Source organism: Ammodytes marinus, assembly GCF_949987685.1.
Source record: "Ammodytes marinus genome assembly, chromosome: 13".
NCBI classification, from domain to species: Eukaryota; Metazoa; Chordata; class Actinopteri; order Uranoscopiformes; family Ammodytidae; genus Ammodytes; species Ammodytes marinus.
The window spans coordinates 22,864,559-22,884,581 of record NC_137217.1 but is presented as its reverse complement, the minus strand read 5'-3'; the positions used below and the strand labels follow the sequence as shown (position 1 = coordinate 22,884,581).

Here is a 20,023-nt window from a genome sequence, read left to right as displayed (position 1 = left end):
ATTTATTGGAAATGCATTGCAATAAGCATTGGAAGATGAAATTAATTAACAATTGCTGCATCTTGCAAAGCTGAAAGTTGTATTTAAAAACAAAACAAACAACAGTAAAATTAGGTGATATTGATTTACTTAAGAAGCTTTACCCAAGGTGATAAAAACGCTTGACCCACTCATCTCAGTGTGTTCATTTGGAGAATGTTGTGAATGAAGTGAATCCTAGCCATGTCCTGCTTTCTTCTTGTTTCACCTCAGACAGTGCAGTTTCCAGACAAATGCTCAAGGAAGTTAACGACTGCACATAATTGAGAGTGAAGGAAACACCACCCTGATGAAGGCAAGATAGTAAAACGTCTTTGGGGAATAAAGCATGGTTTATTTGGAATAGATTTGTGAAACTTGTCTAACGTTGAAGAGTGCGTTCAAGCTCATAGGGTCTGAACTTCACTGATTTTGACTTCTCAAAATCAACAATGAGGAAACATCATCATTTTGTAATTTCACCTTATTATTGTTATTTTTAAATATATGGAGTGTGTGTCTTTAGTTTCTGATATGTTTGCCAGTGTTTTGTTTATTACTTATTTGGATCACCTTTACCCAACCTGAAATCTATTCTCAAAAAATACACATACAAGCAATTATGATTGCATTTACAGAACAAAAGTAAGCAATGTAGAAAAAACATTACTGTTTTAAGGCCTCGAAAGGTAAAACATAGCTAAATGAATATCAGTTTATCTAGACATGAATCCATATTAAAAATATGTATTCTAATAACAATAATGCTTATTTATTCTATAGGTCTGTCATTACTCAATTTACACCTGATTCTGAAGAAAATAACATTTAAGCTGTTTCCACATGCACATGTTATTCACAGCATTTGACTTTGACTGGTATAATGTAATGTAATGCCCCCTCCTTATCTGGTTGGGTTCATTTACTTACCTAATGTGTTATTCTATAGAGATGGATTATTGTAATTAGAGTCCTATCAGCTGTGGGGCCATTGTAAGTACAGTAGTTCAGTTGTAGTAGAAGAAATAGTAGTAATGCATGGTGTTATGCTTTTTTTCCCTTCCATATTTTGTTAATATCTACACTCCCTTGTAGAAGATATCTAATATATATATATATATATATATATATATATATATATATATATATATATATATATATATATATATATATATATATATATATATATATATATATATATATATATATATATGTGTGTGTGTGTGTGTGTGTGTGTGTGTGTGTGTGTGTGTGTGTGTGTGTGTGTGTGTGTGTGTGTGTGTGTGTGTGTTACACTCAGCTATTACATACAATACAGTTTTGAGAAGCCCGATTTTCATTTCACTGTGTTCCTCTTTCTCCTTTCAAACGGTACCATTTATTTTTCCATGTCCACATACACCTATGACCTTTGTGTTCGATTGCAGTTCTAAATGAATGCACTCATATTCAACTGTGGGTAAAGAAGAAGAAAAAACAAACTGTGAGGCTTTACTGAAGCGCTTGGTTACCCAAGCAGGGTTATCACTAACAGGTTCAACAACCAAAATAATGTATAAATAGCTTCACAGTAATACTGCATGTCCGTTATTTCAGGGGATCTGGATGTCAAAATAAACTGACGAAAGAGGAAAGACTCAAATGACAGACCTAAATACAGTTAGGTAACTATACCATCATTATCATTCCAATCCAATCCAATCCAACTTTATTTATAAAGCGCTTTCATCAAACCAGAGCAGAGACAAAGTGCTGTACAGGCCTAAAATAAGGTACAATAAAAATAGATAAAAATAAGTAAAATAAGGTACAATAAAAATAAGTAAAATAAGGTACAATAAAAAAAGATAAAAAATGAATAAAGCTAAGGTAGAAATAATATCTAAAATAACAAAAATAAGGTACAATAAAATAACATCAAAAGTCTCACACTGGGTCGAAAGCCAGCGAGTAAAAATGGGTCTTGAGGTGTGTTCATTGTCACACTAAATCCCACACACTCTGTATACATATATGTTTATTTAATCGAAGTGCACTATGAAACACTTGACTTTTTAACATATTATCTTACTGTTAATTTCTTCTTTTAGTTAATCATATTTTCACCTATTTTTCCACCTATTTCTGTGTAGCACACACTAGTTTTAGCTAATTAGCTGAATTAGCTGAACAGTCATACCCTCCTAGTTTATACAGTTGACCACATGAGGTCACTGTGCTACTGGGGTTATTTACAGCATCAGAAGGCAATGAACCACAGGGAACCATGACAACTGGTGTCACACCTGATAAAACTATAAGTGCAGTTCCTCTTCGTCTAGGCAATTTTTTTTATGTCTGATGTGCTGAATGGTGGTTCAATCATCATTCAATGATGTGCACAACTTAACACACAGACCCCATTGTTATAGTGTCTCTGTCATTGCGTCGACCCCCTGCAGATGTGAATAATGGAAAGTTGCAGAAAATCGACCCTTGTACTTCTTTGGTTCATTTACATCACAGTCCCAGGTAAGACAAAAGATTGAACTTGAATGATTAAATGCTAACTGCAATTATAACGTGCATGTACAAAGTGGAGAGTTCTGCCTGGCAATCTAAATAACAACTAAAAACCATGTTATAGATCCTCTTGCTCAACATCACTATTTATTCTGAATGTTTCAGTCCAGGTTGACCTTCTTTCAAGAGAGAGATGGTGTTGTGAAACCAAAATGGCATTTAAAAAACTGTGGTCCCCACATACGTCTAAATATATTTAGTTTGTGAACTCACAAATACTGAAGGCAGTCTAGGAATTACCTTTTGTTTTTATTGCTGAAACATAAAAGCATTTGCTTATTTTATTTGTTTCATCTCCACCTTCCTTACTTATCAACTTCATTTATTTATGTATGTTGGCAGATGTTGAGGCACAAGAAATCAAAGTCCTCGTCTGAAGTTACTGGATACCTGGGGCATGATGTCACCCTTCCATGCCACTTCATCCATGGACCAAAAAACTACCAAATTACTCAGGTTGAGTGGGACCTCAAGCCACCAGGAGGAGAGACACTTGTCATTGTTATTTTTAATCCTCAGTTTTGATTTAATGTTTCTGTCACCGTAAAATAAGAGAGTGGTATCTATCTGCTCATCTTGGAAAGAAAGTGAGATGATTTTGTGCTGATATTCTGGCTAGGTCAAAAAGATTTGCTAAAATGTATCTACATTTCATCATTGTTTTTCTTTTCCCAGAACAGATTCAAGAACAAGTGCTGATGTTACCGAGGATGATTGCTGTGGGTGTATTTCTGCTGATAGTGGTGACCATGTTTGCTACAATGCACTTCATCATCATCAGAATGAGGTGTGTATGTGTGTGTGTGTGTGTGTGTGTGTGTGTGTACTTTAAAGAATGAGCTGTTGAAAATCAAGTTCCTTCCATGACAAATTGCTACTATATCAGAATTCAACTTTGTACGGTGGTGTGAGGACCATCACCTCACAGTTAACACAAAAAAAACTGAAGAAATGGTGTTTGACCCAGGTCATGTGGGGGACCACACTCTGTTACTTATTCAAGATGCTAACATTGCTCAGGTTGATTCGTACAAATACTTGGGCGTGCATATTGACAATAACTTATCCTGGAGTGTTCATGTAAATAGTGTGTGCTCTAGGATCCAGCAGCGACTTCACTTTTTACGAAGGCTCAGGGTGGTGTCCAAAGGATGGTGATGCTGCTTTTCTATCGTTCGGTGATCGAAAGTATAATTCGCTATGCAATCTCTGTTTGGTTTGGTAATTTAACTGTGAAGTGGAAGACTCAAATCAACAGATTGGTTCTCACAGCATTGAAAGTGATGGGAGTTGAGGAAACAGTACTTAGACAGGCTAGGAAAATAATTGCAGACCCCTCTCATGTCTTACATTCTGAGTACGACCTGCTACCCTCAGGCAGACGGTACAGAGTCCCAGTTAAATGCAAGAAAAGATATTTGAACAGGTATAAATTTTCATTCATTCCACTATCCGTTACTCTGTTGAACTCAGGCCGTTAGTAGAATGCCATTTGTAGATCTGTATGTATGTATGTATGTATGTATGTCTGTATGTATGTATGCACTTTATCATTGCACTGTCAGCACTTGTGTGCTAGGCACTGTATTTTTCTATATAGTATTCTATTTTTCTACTGTCTTGTTGTGTTATGTGTTATGCAGCAGTCTGTACGTCTAAGACAAATCTCCTTCGGGACAAAATAAAGTAATCTTGAATCTTGAATCTTGAATAAAGCAAACATGTTTTTATTATTAGCTCAATCTGTGTCCTGTGACTCACTGCAGACACTAGATTAAGTTAATTTACTGTCTGTCCATTCCAACTGTAAAGACAAGCCACTCCACTTCTGGATTCCAGTAGTCTAGTGCAAAAAAGAGATAGTCATACTGTGAATGTAGAAGTGATGGTTTGGTCAGGCACTGCGTCAGCACTGGTGAGAAAAACCCCAAAAGTGGCGTCATGTTCATGTTTGTTTGCTTCACTTCTCTTGACAAATGCTCGCCTGTTTTTCAGAACCAGTGCAGTGAGGTGTGACTTGGAGTTGGTTTGAGGCTTCATATCAACAATGGATCAATGTCAACTCAGTTGGTTGGTTCCACATTATTGTAAAATTATTTGCAATTTTGCTTCTGCCATTTCACCTAAATTGAATATGTATATTAAATGAAGGAGTTCATACTAGCTCCACCTCAACCAGCTTAAACAATAAAATGCTGTCTGTACATTTATGTGAGTATTATCAATGTAACTATTCCTAACATACTGTAATAATAAATCAGGAGACAATTTCCTGCAGAATGAGTACTTTTGAATTTTGACACTCAAAGTACATGTTGCTGATAATACCAATAGATGTTGAATGCAGGACTTTTACTTGTTGTCGAGACACAAGTACTTGCTCCACCCCTGGCTTCTCCTTCGTCCACTCAAAAAGCAAAGACACATGTCACTGGGGGGCGACTGTTTGGATGTTTTTATTCCAAAAGAAGTTTTGTGTCTATAGGTTTGAACAACAGGGCGATCCCTCTGAACAACATCATGGTACCTTCATCCCATCACCTCCCAGTCTTCATTCATCACCCACAATCACACTATAGAACCTCTTGCTTTTTCGATAGATTTATAACAACAATTGAATCATAATATTCATCATCATTTTTAATAATCCATTTAGCACTAGTATAGAAATATGAAAAAATACCAAAGAAAAGAACATAAAAGTAAATAAAACGTTTTGTCTTTTGGCATGACCATTCAGACACCCCATCTGATTTGTTTTGTGACCCTCCCTTCCCTTTTATATTCATACTATCAATATTTTGGCATTTAAGGGTTGTTACCCCCCTCTCCACAATAATGCTTTGCAGCTGATAAATGCTTTCAGCGGTTGGTTTAAAGCTGTTGATTGCCACTTATTGGCTATGTCGTGCTTTCACATATCAAGCTGTGTGAATTGATACACAGAATGAACCAAAGTAGACACTGAAAAGAGAGTCCTGAAGACAAACAACAAGAACAACCTGTGAGTTTACAGCTCTTGGACAACAAGGGAATCATACATGAGGATGCTCTCTCTGTGTGTGTGTGTGTGTGTGTGTGTGTGTGTGTGTGTGTGTGTGTGTGTGTGTGTGTGTGTGTGTGTGTGTGTGTGTGTGTGTACTACTACTTGTGGAACAGGGGTTGACTCCTGTCAGCATTCTGAGCACAAAGGTATAGAAGTAAACAGGGAGAGAGAGACACAGCAATTCTTGGCCTGCATCGGCTGACAGCAATCATTCAGAGAACCAGCATAATGTGAGCAAACAATGTTATCATTCATTATCTGGAGCACAATGGTGTCAACAAATCTGTTTCTGAGCAAAATGCATAATTTTGTACAGCAATGCAATATTTGCATTGACAACAATGCCAATCTTTTTTTTCAGGGAATTTGAAAAGGGCTGAACTGGTGGTTTTGCATGTTACCTCACACATTTTGTATTACAGTTGAATACTGATGGATGGGAAGCCAAGCCAGTGAGGGATCAAGACCTAGCAATTTAGCAACTCATGTGGCTTGGTGAGATCCGATACGATCCTCCAGTACAGAGGTATGAAAAGGGCAACGGTTTACTTTATATGTACTGACTCAAAAAATGCATTAATATGTCATGATGAATGATACGTCTCAATCAAGAATTGAGAGTCAGCATACTGATAAGCATTTCATTCATACAATCTGCTTTTAGAAATTCAAAACATAAAAGACAAACAGTAAGCAGAAATTGACAATGAAAATCCTGCATCAGTTTACCAGAAAATCTTTTACGAGTAAGAGTATTCTTACTATAAATGTGTCAAGGTGCCCCCTTGTTCAGAAAGCAGTGATTCACCCTACAGTGATTTTTTTGAATTAATTACAGTAGGTTCAATGGACACTGATTCAATGATGAGTCAATGACCTGCAGTGCAGAAAATGCTAATACAGCACTGGGATATAAAGTTTTAGTTGTTTAACATTAAGATAATTAGTGTAAATTAAAGGGAAATTATGCACAGACACCAGTATCACCTGATGGCTCTCCTGCATTTATGTAAATAACTGGATTGCAGCTCATTCTTTTTACTAGATTGAATTGAACCGTTTCATTTTATCCTCCTGGACATCAATGGAAGTAAGCGCTTAATTCCATTTGGATTAATACAATTATTGATCCGCCCGCAAACTGCAGTGATGGGCGGAGATGGTGTATAAGATAAAGACTTAAAGGATAAAGCTGGTTATATTGTATTTTTTTCTTTCTAGTCAATAAATCCTATGAAAAGACCAGTACCACCAGTCTGTCTCTCAATGCTCCACTCGTACTTCCGAACCTGTTTGTGGCACCTTTGGTCCCACTCAGTATGAAACTTTTGAATAGAAACGGGCAGCAATATGCCCTTTATTTATAAAAAAATAAAATAAAAACAGCTAGGCACTGTAGTTGTTAGCGAACATTACTCAAACCAGTAGAACAATGTGAATAATTAATGTGTTTGTAATAGTTTTTAAAACAATGGAGGTTTATTGTTCTATTCATTAGATTTTTTGAAAATAAGAAAAACAATATAAAGAAGCCAGCCTTATCCGTTTTTTATTGTGATGAATCAGCTACCTGGTAAGGTTGTGCATGAAGATTGTTATACCACTTGTATTGGTGTGACAGTAATGGCTGATTGAGTTATTGGAAATCTGTGTACAATTCCGTGAATTATCACCAGCAATCATATGAAGTGCACTGTGCACATCATTTCAAGTTAAAGGGTTAAACATGCAAATCCACCAGTGTATGCCCTTAAGCACTGTTGGTAATTTACTGCAGTGTTTAGATTGTATAGGTTGAAGTTGCACACAACAGTAGGGCATTAACAGCATCATTAAAAGAGAAGAGATTACCTTCCCAGCCAGAGTGAAAAACATGTATTTCTTCTTTATCTATTTATCAGCCGGTTTCCCTGTGTTCGGCCCCCCTCCTGAATGAGTCCCCAGCCACCAAGGGGAGTAATTAGGCAATCAAAAGCTTGAGACAGTATTGACAAGGCTGTGTTGAGACTATCACTCTGGCAGGAGCCTCTACTGCGGACGGCCAAGTCTGTCTGTTAAAACAGAGAGAAGGGAAGAGGCTGCTGCTACAGCTTGCTGGCACATTAACAAGCCCCTTAAAACATGCCCAGAATTAACAGATCAGGACGGATCTAATAATGGAAGTAGTTCAGTCTGGGATTTCGAATTCAGCATTGTCCTATTTACTGTCTGTCTGTCTCTCTCGCTCACCCCTTTCTTCCCTCTCTATCTTGACTCTCAGTCTCGTCTACGCTGTGTGAACAGAGGTGAAAAAGAAGTAAAGGCTTGGCATGCGTTACCCGGGATAACAAGGGACATTAATTTCACATTTCAAAGCCTCTCTTTCTTGCTCCTCTTTATGTGGCTGTCTGATTATCTAACATTTGTAGCAGGTTGCTGTTGCTGTGTACATGGGTCTCTTCGCGTTAAGAAGTTATAGACAGACTTACAGGAAGCACAATTTTTTAACACACACTCACACGCACACGCACAGTGTAAACAAAGGCAGACCAACAGCTTCCTCTGCTACTGTTTGCAATATGTTGTCTTGAAGTTGTTTACGCCAACTTCCCTGATAGCATCCAAAAAGCAGATGTGGGGCGCAGGGAGGGACACAAAACTCTTGAACACAGTAAGCAGTGGTCAAGTTTCTTAGTATGTCATAATCCACCATACTGTCACACATAGTCTGTATTTAACTCTGTAATTCCCACTTAGAACAATGGTAACAAAACAAGAAAGACAACAAAAGAAATAAAAACAGGAAATAATTCTCTGGAAGTCTTTTAGTTGCTTTGTTTTAAATCACATATGGACACAGTATGTTCTCCAACAAGGCTTCATTTCACAAGGAGGGCTAGTTAGCTTCCAGGGACGTGTTTTTGGAAGAAAACCAGCGCCCTTAATGTTAAAGGTGAAGTGAGAGGGGGACTAAGGAGAGAAAAAGGAGTCCAGAGGAAACCATCATCTGGTCATGTGTATAACCGCTCAGATTTGTCCAAACCGAGCTGTTCTCCAGAGAATGTTTGCAGAATCTTAACTGACAACCATCTCACAGCGTGCTCGTAGCCAGTTCTTTGTCCGTACACCTCGAGGTCAACTGGAGAAAGGGCTGCAGACTTTCCTGTTTCCTCAGAGTTCACCTTGTTTTCCCTCCATCTCTACCTCTTTGGTTCTCCGACGAACCCCACCTGTGGAACTAAGCAGTGTTTCTCTCAGCGGCACAAATATTCCTCAGCCACCTCATCACTGGCTTCCTGCAGCCTTCTCTCCACGCACATTGCCTCTGTCCTCAGGCCTGGTCCCCCAGTAGGTCTGTGGTGTTGCTGTTCTGTGTAGGTGGAGGTGGAATGGGTCGGGAGGTGTGAGGTGGGGGGCTGTGGTGCAGCCGCCTCGGGCTGGGCCCCCCTCCACCCTCACTGTCTGTGTTGGATGTGGATGGGGGCGGGGGCGGGGGTAGCCTGGGCAGGGGGGCCGATGAAGGCGGTATTCTTGTGGAGGTCGATCCCATAGTGCCGCCCGACCTCAGGCTCTGGATCCTCCGGCACTCCTGGCAGATCCGCACGTGGGTGCAGCCGCGTGCCGGCAGCATCACAGGGGTAGGGGCCGGTGGAGGAGGGGTGGTGTTGGCCCCCAGAGGATCATCCAGGATCCGCTGAGGCCCGGGGACCAGATCTGTAGGCCCAGTTCCTCCAGCTCCACCTCCTCCACCTGTAGCTCCCCCTGTCAGCGGGCCAGAGCCGCTGTACAACTTGCCGTTGCTGAGGCGCATCTCCCGGACCAGGCGCAGGGGACGCGGCGCCCCCAGGGAGATGCGGGCGGGATGACGCAGGGCTGCAGAGCTGCTGAGGGGCCGACGGCGGCGCATTCGGGAGCTCTTCTTACAGGAGACGGCGTTTCGGAACTCTGTGATCATCTCCCGACAGACAGACACCTAAAGGAAGAAAAGGAAGGAGGGAGGAAAGACGGAAGGGAAGGAGGCAAAGGTAGGAGGGGCGCCGAGGACACAAGGTAGGCGGGCAGCAGAACAAGACAGTGGTAAGGTAGTACATAGATAGAGAGCAGAGAAGAAAAAAACAAGAACATTGAAAGTAAAAGTTAAAGTTAAAAAAAGAAGAACAAGGCAGGAACAAGGCAGAAAGAATAGACACAGTGGGGCATGGTAAAAGCAAGAGGGCAGGAGAAGCGAGGGCACAGAGATCAACAAATGGAGGGATGGTTTTAAAACAGGAGAGAAGAGGTGATAGGGAAGGATGTGGAGATGGATAGAGATGGAAGAATATCCAAGGAGCAGAGAGAGTTATTACAATCAAAACACTCAAAACACCAAAATGTTGTTTAGATTATGGGCACTTCATTATGGCACTATGCACTATGAACGGACAAGCTGCAAACTCAGGTGCACATATACACAGACACACTCCCACACATGTTTCATCATTCCAACAGCACAACTACTGTTATTTTGCACATGATGAACAAAATGCATCAACATGTCCACTGAAGACAAACAACATTCTGATGGAAAAAGGGTCATGTGCTCACATAAACAGAAACAGTACTCATTTTCAGAGAAGAGACACTGATGGCCGAATGATACGGGGAGTTGTTTTTGAGAGAGAGATAGAGGGAGACACACAGTGAGATGAGTGAGAAGTAATCCAAGAATGGAAACGAAGAATACCAGCGTACATGTGAGGCATGTAAAAGAAGATACATCATGAACTTTAATGCCAGGGGAAAAAAGATCACACTATTTATTTATGCAAGCAAATATTGGCATTTCTCAATATTGCTTATTCATACCATCAAGTTTAGCTCACAAATACTTGCTGTTAAACACCAAACACTAACAAAGGGAACACTGTCTTCAAAACAGGCAGGACATGCAAAGGGAAATCGAATTCTCTATTTTCTGTAAACATTTTGGACACTACAGCAGTTCAGTGCAGCATACATGAACATTCCTCTCATCCCACGTGCACATGACACATTGACCCTGAAATGATACAGCACACACAAACAAACAAAGGCATAAAAATGGAAGCAAAAGCGGAAAAAAATACCCTTTCTCTCACACACAAAAACACACACACACACACACACACAAACACACACACACACACACACAAACACAAAACAACATAATCAAAAGGGTTTGGCGGGATGCCATGGGAACCTACTGGGGTGTGTCTGTGGGGTTGGCGAGGACAGGTATGGGGGCATACCTCATCGGTCTCTGCCGAGCGACGTGTCGACCACACAAACTCCATAATGGCCACAAACACGGCAATAATGAGGCCACAGATCAGCACCACAAAGATGCCCCCAATATTCTCCATGCCCAGACCTGAAAGTGGGTCACAGGAGACAAATGTTAATACACACATGCAGAAACACATTTATTTATTTAATGCTTTTTTTTACTAGTCATGAGGATGACTAGATACATTGCAGTTTTTTAAAAGTTTTTTTTATGGCTCCAGAAGAGCTCTGTTAGTTAGTGCAACATTTTGGTAAAAGTTAGAGGATTGATACCACATTTATGTCTGATAAATAGGAACCTATTCCCAGCAGCTGGTTGGCTTAACTTATTATAAAACTGGAGAAAAACAGCTATTCTAGCCCTGATAACAAAATCCACCTACCAGCACCTCTAAGTCTCACTAGCCAACCGGCTGAGACTTGGGGAAATTCAAATTACCAATCAAAATGTCAAATAAATAACCCCCCCATTGCACCGCATCTTGCCATTCTTACTTATCATGACGTGACATGATAAGTAAGTTGTCTTTGCAGATGCTGAGAGGCAGGTTGGGTTATCAGACTAGTAGGTCCATCTGCTGGCTGTAACCTTACCATGAGAGTTGTATCAATATGTTCATCTGACTCTTGGCAAAATAAATTTAATTCACAAAATGACTTTTGTAATTTCAGGTTGGGCTTGAAGACCATACATTTTTAATACACAGCCTGAGCAACAAACTGCTGCTAGTTAAAAATGCATTTGACTTACAACATCGGGAATGGTCTAAGTGTTGCTTGACTCATATAAGCATGACTGTGCAGCTCCATTTTTGACCAATCTTTAGTATTTCAACTCTGTGTAAGTGCAATACTAAATCGCTGGAGTGCTCTTTCAATTAAATCAAACAAATGTTAATGGCCCAAAGAATAGTGGCTGAGTGATTACCAGAATTGTCGGACCCTGGAATGCAAAACCAAAAAGAGATCTTTATCTAACAGCAGTAGAATAAACGCAGAGGCATTTTCTTATTCTTTGTGATTTATACAGGTGCGGGGACACACACACACACACACACACACACACACACACACACACACACACACACACACACACACGACCATGCACATTTAGCAGACAGGTTTAAACAGACACACTCCCCCTAATTAAATTCCTATTACACACCACCTGAGACAACAGAAGACATTTGGGGAAGTAGATTTTTGCTAAGCACCCTTCACAAGGACATTAGGTTAAGCATTTAGCCATTAGCTGGACTGTAGTGGAGGGAGAGAGAGGAGACTATTGCTATGGGAAATTAGAGAGAAAAAGGAGAGAGTAGACAGACAGCTGAGGTGGACTGACCCTTGGCACGGTGGTCCTCCTCTTTGGGACATTGGCCTCCCTCCCACCACCTCCTCTTCAGTATCTCCAGCCTGTTATTCTCCTGCAGCTGGAGGATGGCCAGCGTGATCTCATCTCTGAAAGGAGACCCTGGCAAATGACAGGCAAGCAGGATAAGAGCAAGCGGTGGGGATGCAGCAAAAAAGAGTGATGTTATAGGAGAAAAAAACAAACATGAAAAGAGGTAAGTGTAATAAGAGCAAAGTAAAAAGGATTCACAAGGAGTGAATTCCTGTTGCTGTCTTGAGATGGCTACGAGTGATCTCACTGCGAGGAATAAAGAGAGGATTAGCGAGAGATAAAGACTGTGATTACATCCAGACAGAGTCAGTGGTACAGCAGCTGGTCACACGGCATAACAAGCCTCTTGTGAATTACATACAGTGGCAAAGAATGGGAAGGTTTATAAGGTCAACTCAACACAAATTGAAAAACTTTCTTAGTAATCCTGGTGTTATCTAGCCACGAAGATAATCAGCAGGAAGACCCAGTGTGAATAGTTTTCATTTGATCTACTTTTAGCCAGAGTTACATGGATCAAATAGTGTTTTCTTAAAAGAAACACTGGTGTCGCCTGGTGAGATCAATTCAATTCATTCATAAGAATAGCTCATAATATTGGGAATCAGAATCAGAAACACGCTTATTTTCTTTCTTGCTGAGAGTAAGATGAGAAGATGGATGCCACTCTCTAGATTGACACTGTTCAGATAATACATGAAATCTTTCTACTGAGAAAAAAACAAAGAAAAACACCAATGAACAACTATTACTATCTTTAGGTCTCAATTCCCTCACAAATGTCCTATTGAATATTGAAAGTCACTGTTCCTTACCAAGAAATAGTCCAGCGTGTAAGTTGTAAACCCTTAACACGGAATTTGATTTATCGTTGAATACTGTAGATCCAGGTTAGCCTTTTTACACTCTATTTCCAGCCTGTAAGCTCAACCAACCGTATCCTGACTGTAGCTACATATTGCAGCGTTCCCACTTCAGAGTGGTTACCATCAGCTATCTCCTCATGAAGAAAGCGATTGAGCTTATTTTCCCAAAAATGTCCAACTCCTTCTGTGGTCTGTTACTTGACGGTTGTTTGTGTTCTCGGTGCAGATGCACAGTAACTCATAGTTCTCTCCACACCTTTATTTCCCTCATATCTCACTTTGTGTCCCTTTCCTTCCTCTCTCTCTCGCCCTCCTCCTCCGCCTCCTCCTCTTTGTTAGAACAGATGAGTGTGATGCAGTGACACCACCTCAACGCGCTGCAGAAGGAGCTTTAGATGAGCTGGACGCGTGTAGAATAGCAATTAGCCGCATGTTCATTACCTCCAGTTGAAATACTAACTAATCCCTTAGATAAAAAATAAATCGACCACGTACAAGACATTTTTCAGATCTAATCTCTTGCCGATCGGTACTACTACATGTGTCTATTTAGCATAATTGATCTCATGCAGGTGTTTCTGCCTCTTCAGCAGTCAATTGAGATTATGTATTTATATATTGTTGATGTGGTTTATAAGAAAATCCTTTGTGATGATGAGACATCTTTACATTTTAACTACAGTAGATCTGTGTGACACCATTGATTATTTTCAGACTTTTCTCTAATCCTAAAGTTTTATCTAACTAAAAAAAAGGAGTATAAAAGAAGCAGTCTGATGAAGGGAAATCCTGCTTTGACTGAGCTGCTCAAAGTGCAAATGCATGAAACCTGCGATGGGCCCCAGCAAAGCAGATGTTGCTTTGTTTTGAGGGGTCACAAGCACACATGTTTGGAACTGGAGCTTAAACATGATGATGAAGATTATATCTCTGATCTCTGATCTTTTTCTAATTATTGAATACTATTTCAATTAATTTAGTGCTAAAAGTGAAATTACATTGTCTTGATTACTCAGGGGTCAGGATGGGTTAGGCTACTCTTTGGTCTTACACGAGCTGAGGCTAAACTGTTTAACTACTGTATATAATGGGGGGGGGGGTTCCCTGCTTTTCTGCAGCAATACAGTTTCGAATCGATTTCAAGACTTTATTGATGAATTATAGGTCTAACTGAAAACAGCTTCCAATTGTGACACTCAGTGACCTTGGTCCTTGTCTTGATAAGGCCGATCGAAGGTAACATTACACCTTCAGGCATGTCAGTTAATGTGAACATACAAAAGGGGATGGCGTGTTTGCTACAGGGGCTTGTTGGCTTTGAGGTGCCCTTTCTGAAAATGACACTGGCTAAATTAATATTGACGTTTTCTATCCCTATTGAGAGACTTCAAAGGCAAAGTGGTCATTTCAGTACCATGTTTGAAACTGTGTTTGTACTGTATATTGGTGTTTTAATGTTTTGTATTTTGCTTTCATGTAAATCATAGTAGCATAATAAAGTAAATCTTAATTTGATGAACTATAGTTATGTACAATTCACTGTATTTTACATATCTATACATTAGCCCTACATAATGATTATCTCTAATAACCTGATGATTACTTCATAAGGAAAATTAGATATGTTTTATGGTTTAATACATTTAATGCTTAACATTAGGACGTTATTAAAGTTGTTACCTGGTAGTTATTACATTAGCAGCTACTCTTTCTAACAGTATTATGGATGAACAGTGACATATCTAGTATCTTTACCCAGTGGCATGCCGATGCCGTAGCCCTTGGTGTCCAACAGGCCTCCGATCTTTGTGAGATTACAGTTGAGGCCGCGGTGGTACTCGTTCATGGTGCTCTCCAACAGGAAGGCATACTTGGAGTTGATCACGCGGGCAATGCCCTCCTCTGTGCTTTTCACAAATACACTGGGCAGCTTGGAGTTCATGTAGTTCCACATGCGCTGGTAGGTTTGGTACCGGGAGTTCTGCATAGGTAATGGGAACACAACAATGGGAATCAAAAAGAGCAGATGTTTGTCCATTCAAGGTTCCCAACACACACTATTATCTCTCTATGAGGCAGAAATCAAACAGAGGTTGATTAAAAAAAAAGAAGAGGGGAGATGAAAAAAAAGGAAAGAGAGATAAACAGATCCTCGATAACGGGAGGAAAGGACATGTAAAACAGAGAATCTACTGTGAATAATGACAAGCGCAGAAAAACATCAATGACAAATAGAGGGAGAGAGGAGAGAAAAGAGTGGAGGGTAAGAAAGCAATTTGAATCAAGGCAACAGATTATGTACTCATGTCTTAGCTGATGCATCATCTTTCATACAGATGGAGGTAAATCGGCTCACAGGAGGTGGTTCAGCACTTAGCGACATTTGGTAAGCTCCAAAACGGGATTATGTGTAAGTATACAATTACATGTTGTATCACTGCGTATTGTGTATGAAAAGAAAGAGAAATGGTAAAGAGGGCAGCAACTGTGTGTAAAAACGCGGATGTGTTTGTATGTGTGTGCATGGATTAAGTGCCGAGTGGGGTAATGTACTGTAGCATTGAAACTGGCTTATTTTGGCAAATCCGTCTTTCTTATATCCTCAATATGGACAAACACCACAATAATGCAAAAGACACACACTCATAATTTGGCATTCAGCCATTTCCAATGCATGCACACAAATAAACAAATACACTTTTTTTTCTACGCTCACCTACACCCACACCTACGTATGCACGCACACACACGCAAGCGCGCACACACACACGCACACACAGACACACAATGATAAACACAGATCCTGACACAGATGCCGGAATCGCTCTCATTTGCAAACACAGGCAGTCAGCCACTTTTTCGAAATTCCGAACACCATTAAAAACAACCCAATTCAACGAGCACACACGGATACAAACACACACACAAATTGCGTGCAGTGTTGCATACCATGAAGAAGGTCATGGTGCTCCCTCCATGGATGGTGCCATACTCGATGTTGGTCTGGTCAGCCAAGTCGTCCGGGGACTCGATGGGGACCTCCATCCTCTGCACGGTCAGGAAGGCTGCCAGGTTAGCCGTGTAGGATGAGATGATGATCAGGGTGAACATCCACCTATGAGGTGAAGACAAAACAGAAGACATCCTTTTTAAGGGTGAGTAAGTATGGGCAATAAGGATGGAATATTTTTATCACGGCACATGAAACTTTTTAAGATCACAAAATGACATACATATCATGATGTAGTAAATTGGCAAAAAAAAAAAAAATCGTGAGACTGTTCACCGTTTTAACAACCAATCAGAAGTCTTTGTTTTGAGTTGATATAGCAAAATAATGACTTAACAAATAGAGACATTTTATCACACACAAATCATGTACAATTCCAATATAACAATAAAATCAGTCCTGCCCATTGAATTGCAACATCTGTATGGTAAAGAGTTCCTGGACTAACAGATAATATCCAACACCCACAACCTGGAAGGTGGGACACTATTATGACCTTTCTTGCATGTTTAAAAACATTCTTCAAGAAGAACATATTGTACTACCCACTAAATGAAATAATATCTCAGCTCAGTGTAATTTGCTCTTCCCGTCTTCCTCTATGCTTTATCTCCTTAGCTCTAAGCGATCATCATTTGGCTCTCAGCAGTCTCCTTCATTGGCACTCACTCTGTTGCTTAATTCTACTGTAGTATTTCTTTGAACTTCGATATTTTTGTATTATTTGCTGAAATTGTTGGAGCTCAGGATCTGAAACGTATAAGTGACATGTCAGTTATATGCTTAAACTTTAAAATGTAAATGTATTTATCTCACAGAGCAGATGTGCCTTAAAAAAAAGAAAAAGAAAAGAAAAGAAAAGAAATGCAACCTCAAGGAAAATGCAGGTTCAGTATCCTGTGAATGTGCTTTAAAACACATGCCTAAAGGGGACTGAGTGTGTAGCCGCTCAAATCTGGAACAGTTTACCATATATCGCCAAAAGGCTAATTATTTTAATCTATTTTAATTTCGTCTAAGGACTCACTAGTATGGCTTGGCCTTCCTGACTTAATCTGCATTTACTGCACCATCCTATTCAATTATTTTATTTTATCTTGTTGACCAGCCCTCTTATTATTGTAATGCTTTTTTTTCTTGTATTACTGTTTTATTACAGTTGTGTTTATGTAACTTTTTGTCCCTACAATTCAATATTCCTTTAGTTCAGATTTTGAATTTTTTGTAAGCACTTTTTAATCCTTAGAAATCTTTTCAGAAAGACATGTTAAAATACTTGGCAGAATAATTTGGCTGGCAAATACATAACTAGATTGAAAGATCCTGAACCTACGCACATGTAAATATTTTCAATTTCCAAATTGGATTTCGAATAAAGTCTCCTACTTCCCAGAAAAGTTGATTCTCTCACTTCAATTATTCCATCACACTGATTGGCTGCCAAGTTAGTTGTAATGTAAAAAATAGTGCTTGTGTAAGGTGTTAGTGAAATCAGCTTTCCAGTGTCAACCACACACATCACTGCTCACAGTAAAGTGAATGGGGACTTTAAACTGACCGGCACATGATCCCAACAAAAACTTACACATTCTGTAACTTACCACACTCCACTAACACATCTGGTGGACAGGGCTCTGGGCATTATCTCTGATCCCTGCTGCATGAAGCCTCCGATGGGAAACCACAAGCTGTTTCCAAGGGTGTACTGGTTCTCCAGCATGTCCCTGCGCTCTCGCAGACACGGGTGAGGGTTGTACCACTCATAGGGACTCAGCCTGGTGGGGAAACACATGCACAAAGGAACAACCTTGAGGTACGGTAATGTTCATCTGCCCTATCATTCAAAGCAGGGCCAAACAGTCATTCGATTCCCTGTCTGTTCCATTATGTGACAGGCGTCTCGTGTTCGACAAGATAAATGCTGATAGAGCACAGATGTGAGCTGCAGAACAGTACGGTGTGTGTGTGTGTGTGTGTGTGTGTGTGTGTGCGTGCGTGTGCGTGTGTGTGTGTGTGTGTGTGTGTGTGTGTGTGTGTGTGTGTGTGTGTGTGTGCGTGTGCGTGTGAGTGTGTGTGTGCGTGTGTGTTGTAATATATGGACCTTGCAGCCAGGAAGAGCACACAGCTGACAGCCAGGTAGGCCAGCAGCATGAAGAGCCAGACGGCTGGAGAGAAGGGATCCAGGAAGGAGAAGTAACCCGGCTTCCGACCCTGGTACAAGGAGAAAAAGAGGTAGAGAGATGGAGCAGCAGATACAAACAGCGACAGACAGACCGATACTCAGGACAGTGCAATGTGTTAGAAAACAAGGAGCTGTGTCTGTCCCCTCTGCACCACAGGAGGGCAGTGTCCCTCCCTGCACTCTGTTAGAATGTCTGCAGTGCTTTGATACACTAATGCTACAATCCATAAATGCTCCTTTTCACAATACCTACTGCCAAAGCATGCTTGGCTTAAACCCTAAAACCTCATTAGCAATGTAAAAGTGTGACTGTTACCCAGTTACAGAGCACAGACTTATTGAGCCATTTAAATAGCACCTATAAATGTCACTGCTGTGGACACAGTGGGTGCAGCATGTAGCCTACAGGGTCGTCTCAATGTTCCCAGATTTACATGGCACCAAATTGGACGTTTTGTTAATGTCATATTTGGTTTTGTGGATAAAATACAGTTGTAAAGTAAACAACACTGACAACTTTACCTGGCCGATTAATCGCTAATCCATGTTATGTATTGCCTAAGAAGAAAAATGTATACTGTATATAACTGTGTCTTTAAATACTATGCCCTTTCAGTCCACCTCCTACCAGGGCGTTAGCAACAAGAATTTCACAATTTTTCAAAGGTAAGCCTAGTTCTATACCAGATGTATTATCCCATTGAGCCCTGGGAACGTAGCCTACTACGCAAATAAAATCCTCAGATTTAAAGATGAGATCAGGCCCTGTGTAATATTCAGTCAGATGTTTTAAGAATCTTCTGTGTGACCCTGGAAGCTTACAAGCAGTGCAAACAAAAGAGCTGATATCCAATACTAGATCTGGGGTGAGTATCACCCTGCGGGCGCCCTACAGCCCTGGATAACACCCTCACCTGTTGAACTCTGTACAAGATGCTGATCCCCAGGGTCATGAACGGCTTAGAGAAGTCGATAACCTTCTCTCTCTCTGACGTGATGGTGAAGCCCGCCACTGCAAGGTCTGCTTTCTGTGGTATTGACAAAGATAGATATGTAGACAGATAGTGGTGGGGCCGAAAGAAATGAGGAGGTAGTGGAAGAGAGTCAGAAAGATAGAACGACAAGTGGTCAGATAACTGCGAAAATAGAAAGACACTCAAGGCTGTGCTGGGTGGACAATAGGCTCTGTTTGTGTACAATATTGACTTCCAGATTGAAAAATGAAAAGTTTGACTACGCAGGCCGCAGTTATAAAAACATTTGGAAAAACATACAGCGGTGCACTCTGTCCCTTGTTCCCACAGGCAGGCGCACTCACACATTACCCGTCATTCAAATGAGGCTAATTGCAAGTAAAGCACTGGGTGGCTGGTCTTTCCACCTGTATGAAACCTGGCTTGCAGGCCTCTGGTCGCTCTGCCTCCCCACCATCTCTTCCATTAAAAGCTAATTGATGAACATGGGCGGCTAATTAGAGCTGAGTGATCAGGCGGTGGGGAGGGCAGGGAGGGTGAGGAAGCGTGGAGAGCTGGGGGAGCACCAGTGTGGCAGGCCCCACACAGGGACCAGAGTCTGGTAATTGAAGTATACCGTATGGTAATTGAGCAAAGAGGGGCTCTCATTAGCCCGCTTCAACCAGAGTGTCTGTCAG

General features: G+C 40.7%; 1 protein-coding gene across 1 annotated transcript in view; it reads right to left on the bottom strand.

Annotated features, from left to right (window-relative positions):
* Positions 1-8,936: 8,936 nt before the first annotated feature.
* Positions 8,937-20,023, bottom strand: part of grik5 (glutamate receptor, ionotropic, kainate 5) — a gene marked incomplete at both ends in the record, with an annotated part of 29,247 nt that continues 18,160 nt past the window's right edge. The window contains 8 exons of the mRNA XM_080039613.1: positions 8,937-9,578; positions 10,828-10,994; positions 12,255-12,383; positions 14,936-15,161; positions 16,130-16,295; positions 17,792-17,965; positions 18,292-18,401; positions 19,287-19,400. Coding sequence (XP_079895739.1) covers positions 8,937-9,578; positions 10,828-10,994; positions 12,255-12,383; positions 14,936-15,161; positions 16,130-16,295; positions 17,792-17,965; positions 18,292-18,401; positions 19,287-19,400 — 1,728 coding nt within the window. The remainder of the gene's footprint in view (positions 9,579-10,827; positions 10,995-12,254; positions 12,384-14,935; positions 15,162-16,129; positions 16,296-17,791; positions 17,966-18,291; positions 18,402-19,286; positions 19,401-20,023) is intronic.